Here is a 2,508-nt window from a genome sequence, read left to right on the forward strand (position 1 = left end):
CCCACCTACACCCTGACCCATCCACACCACCCACACCCCTCACATGGCTACTACCAGCCAATCCCCTACGCCCCAGAACCCAGGCGTCTGGGACCGGGGCTGCCTACCCTTGTACTTGAGGTGTGAGTGCATCATGATCTTGTCCACGATCTGGTGCATTTGCTTCAACCTCCGGGGGCAAAAGCACTCCCGCTTGGCCTTGTTCTGGAGGAAAACTGGAGACAGGGGGGAGGGGTGTGTGCAAAACTCAGCCCCAGAGCCCCTGCACTGGCATCAGGGGACGCTGTGCTGCAAGAGGCAGGACCGGAGGACGGGCTCTGGGAGCACTACAGGGCACCAGGTAGTGGCCAGTGGGGACCCCCAAGGGGCTCCAGATGTGCATCAGCCCAGCTAGAGGCTGCAGTGGCCAACGGGGGCCACTAGGGAGCAGAAGACATGATAATACCATGGGGGGGGCGTATCTCCTTTCTGATGTTGCGATGGCACTGGGGTGTGTCGTTCTACAGGGGGCAGGGAGCGGGGGAGGGCATTTGGCCAGCCTCTGAGGTGCTGTGCAGTGACTCACACAGAACCTCAGGGGTCAATGGACATGGCCAAGAGTGGCCACTTGGGAGCATGACACATTGCCATACCCCTAGAGATCACCAGGGGCACCACATCCCCTCTCTGATGCCCCCAATCCCAGGGGGACACCAGGGAGGAAAAGTCAGGGGGCTCTGGCCAGGCCCTGGGGTAGGGAGGCCCACCCAGGGATGCCGTGCTCACCAATGTGGGGGTAGTACTCGGTGCCCTCGTCAGGCCCTGCTGAGCCGCTGGACTCGTGGCTGGGGGAGGGCGTGGATGGCTTCACCATCTCAGCCGTCTGCAGGAACCTACCATGATAAGGTGGGGGACGGGGGGTTAATTCCTGGGGTGGGGGCAGGGAAGGGCAGGGCCGGGCCAAGATTGGGCTAGCCTCCGGTACCTGTACCTGTAAAGGCTGAGGTCAGTGAACCAATCCTGCACCACAACGACCACATGGCAAACGGTGAAGAGGAAGGCGGCAATCTGCAGGGACTGGAGGGTGGGGGATTGTCAGTGAGGGAATCCAGGCATCCAGAAGGCCTTGCCACTCCACCCCCTTGGAGATCCCCTGGTGGGTCTCCCCTGCCCCCCTACTCCCACCACAGAAGGGGCCTAGGATTGGGCCAGGGGGGCAGGGCCCAGGATCAGGCCACCCCCAGAGGGGCCAGCCCCCCCCCGCCCCAACAGAATTGAGCCCCACACCCACCTGCATCTCTACATAGGTGTGAGGCAGGTTGTACTCGGGGGGCAGCTTCCGGTCGTTGTTGATGAGATGGTCCAGGATGGATGGGCTGAGGATGGGCTGGGGAGGGAGGGAAGGGTTAAATCCAGGCAATGCAGGGGTGGAGGGGGGATACAACTGGATATACACAGGGAACCCAGGTGTCTGGGACACTGGCGTGCCAAATCCAGGTATCCAGGGCACATGTGCGTGCACACACAGGGACCCAGCAGTCCAGGACACACACACGCACACACACACGTGCAAAGGGAACCCAGGCATCTGGGAAACAGACACGCACACACACGGAACCCAAGCATCCAGGACACATTCACAGGGAACTCAGGCACTGGGGACACATGTACACACACGCACAAGTAACGCAGGCATCTGGGGGACGCACAGACATATGGGAAATCCAGGACACACACATGGAACGCAGGCATGCGGGACAACCCCACTGCTCCCATTCATTCCTTCCCCCTTGGGTGTCCCAACTCCCCTTAAGTCCCTCTACTCCCCCAGCCACCAGGAGGCTCCCCTGTCCTCCCCTCCCAAACCAGATACACCTGGACTCAGGCATGCACCATAGCGGGAGCAGGCACCACGCTACCCCCTGGTGCCTGCGGGTGGAACTGCAGCCAGGTGCTCCATAACCCAGTGGGGGGTAAGGGGGGGGACACACGTATTCGAGTTGGCACACCTGGGTGTCGAGGAAGATGATGCGCTCCTGGGTGATGAAGAAGTCGATGCCACTGGTCTGGTTGCCCCCGCGCTCCTTAATTTCCTGGCCCTGGGGGCGGAAGGCGTAGGCCCTGGGGTGGTGATGGGGAAATCAGGGGTGGAGTCAACACAGGGTAGGGGGGAGAGTTTGGATGAAGACCCCCCTCCCCCACAAAATCCCAACCACGTGACCCAGAACCGCTCCCAACCCCACCCGTTGTTGCTACCCCAACTTTAACCCTCTACGCGCCACTCCCAGTACCTCTGGTCGTCCTCAGGCTGGTTGGCTGAAAGCAGTGACATCACTGTGGACTTGCCGGTGCCCTGAAGACCCAGGACGCCCACGACCAGCACGTCTGTTTGGTCCAGCAGGTACTGGGGGACGAGGGGGTGGGGGTCAGAAGCATAGGCTGGATGGGCTGGGAGCACCCAGGAGTCCAGGGATCCTGCATGGCAAGGACCCAGGAATCCAGGGTTGGAAGGGAGCAGGGTGTGTGTGT

General features: G+C 61.5%; 1 protein-coding gene across 1 annotated transcript in view; it reads right to left on the minus strand.

The window, feature by feature from the left end:
• Positions 1 to 2,508, minus strand: part of SMG9 (SMG9, nonsense mediated mRNA decay factor) — a 7,434-nt gene that overhangs the window by 1,656 nt on the left and 3,270 nt on the right. The window contains 6 exon segments of the mRNA XM_025216467.1: positions 108 to 215; positions 766 to 872; positions 971 to 1,056; positions 1,271 to 1,366; positions 1,989 to 2,100; positions 2,271 to 2,383. Coding sequence (XP_025072252.1) covers positions 108 to 215; positions 766 to 872; positions 971 to 1,056; positions 1,271 to 1,366; positions 1,989 to 2,100; positions 2,271 to 2,383 — 622 coding nt within the window.

The sequence above is a fragment of the Alligator sinensis genome, unplaced genomic scaffold, assembly GCF_000455745.1.
Source record: "Alligator sinensis unplaced genomic scaffold, ASM45574v1 scaffold850_1, whole genome shotgun sequence".
Taxonomy (NCBI): Eukaryota; Metazoa; Chordata; order Crocodylia; family Alligatoridae; genus Alligator; species Alligator sinensis.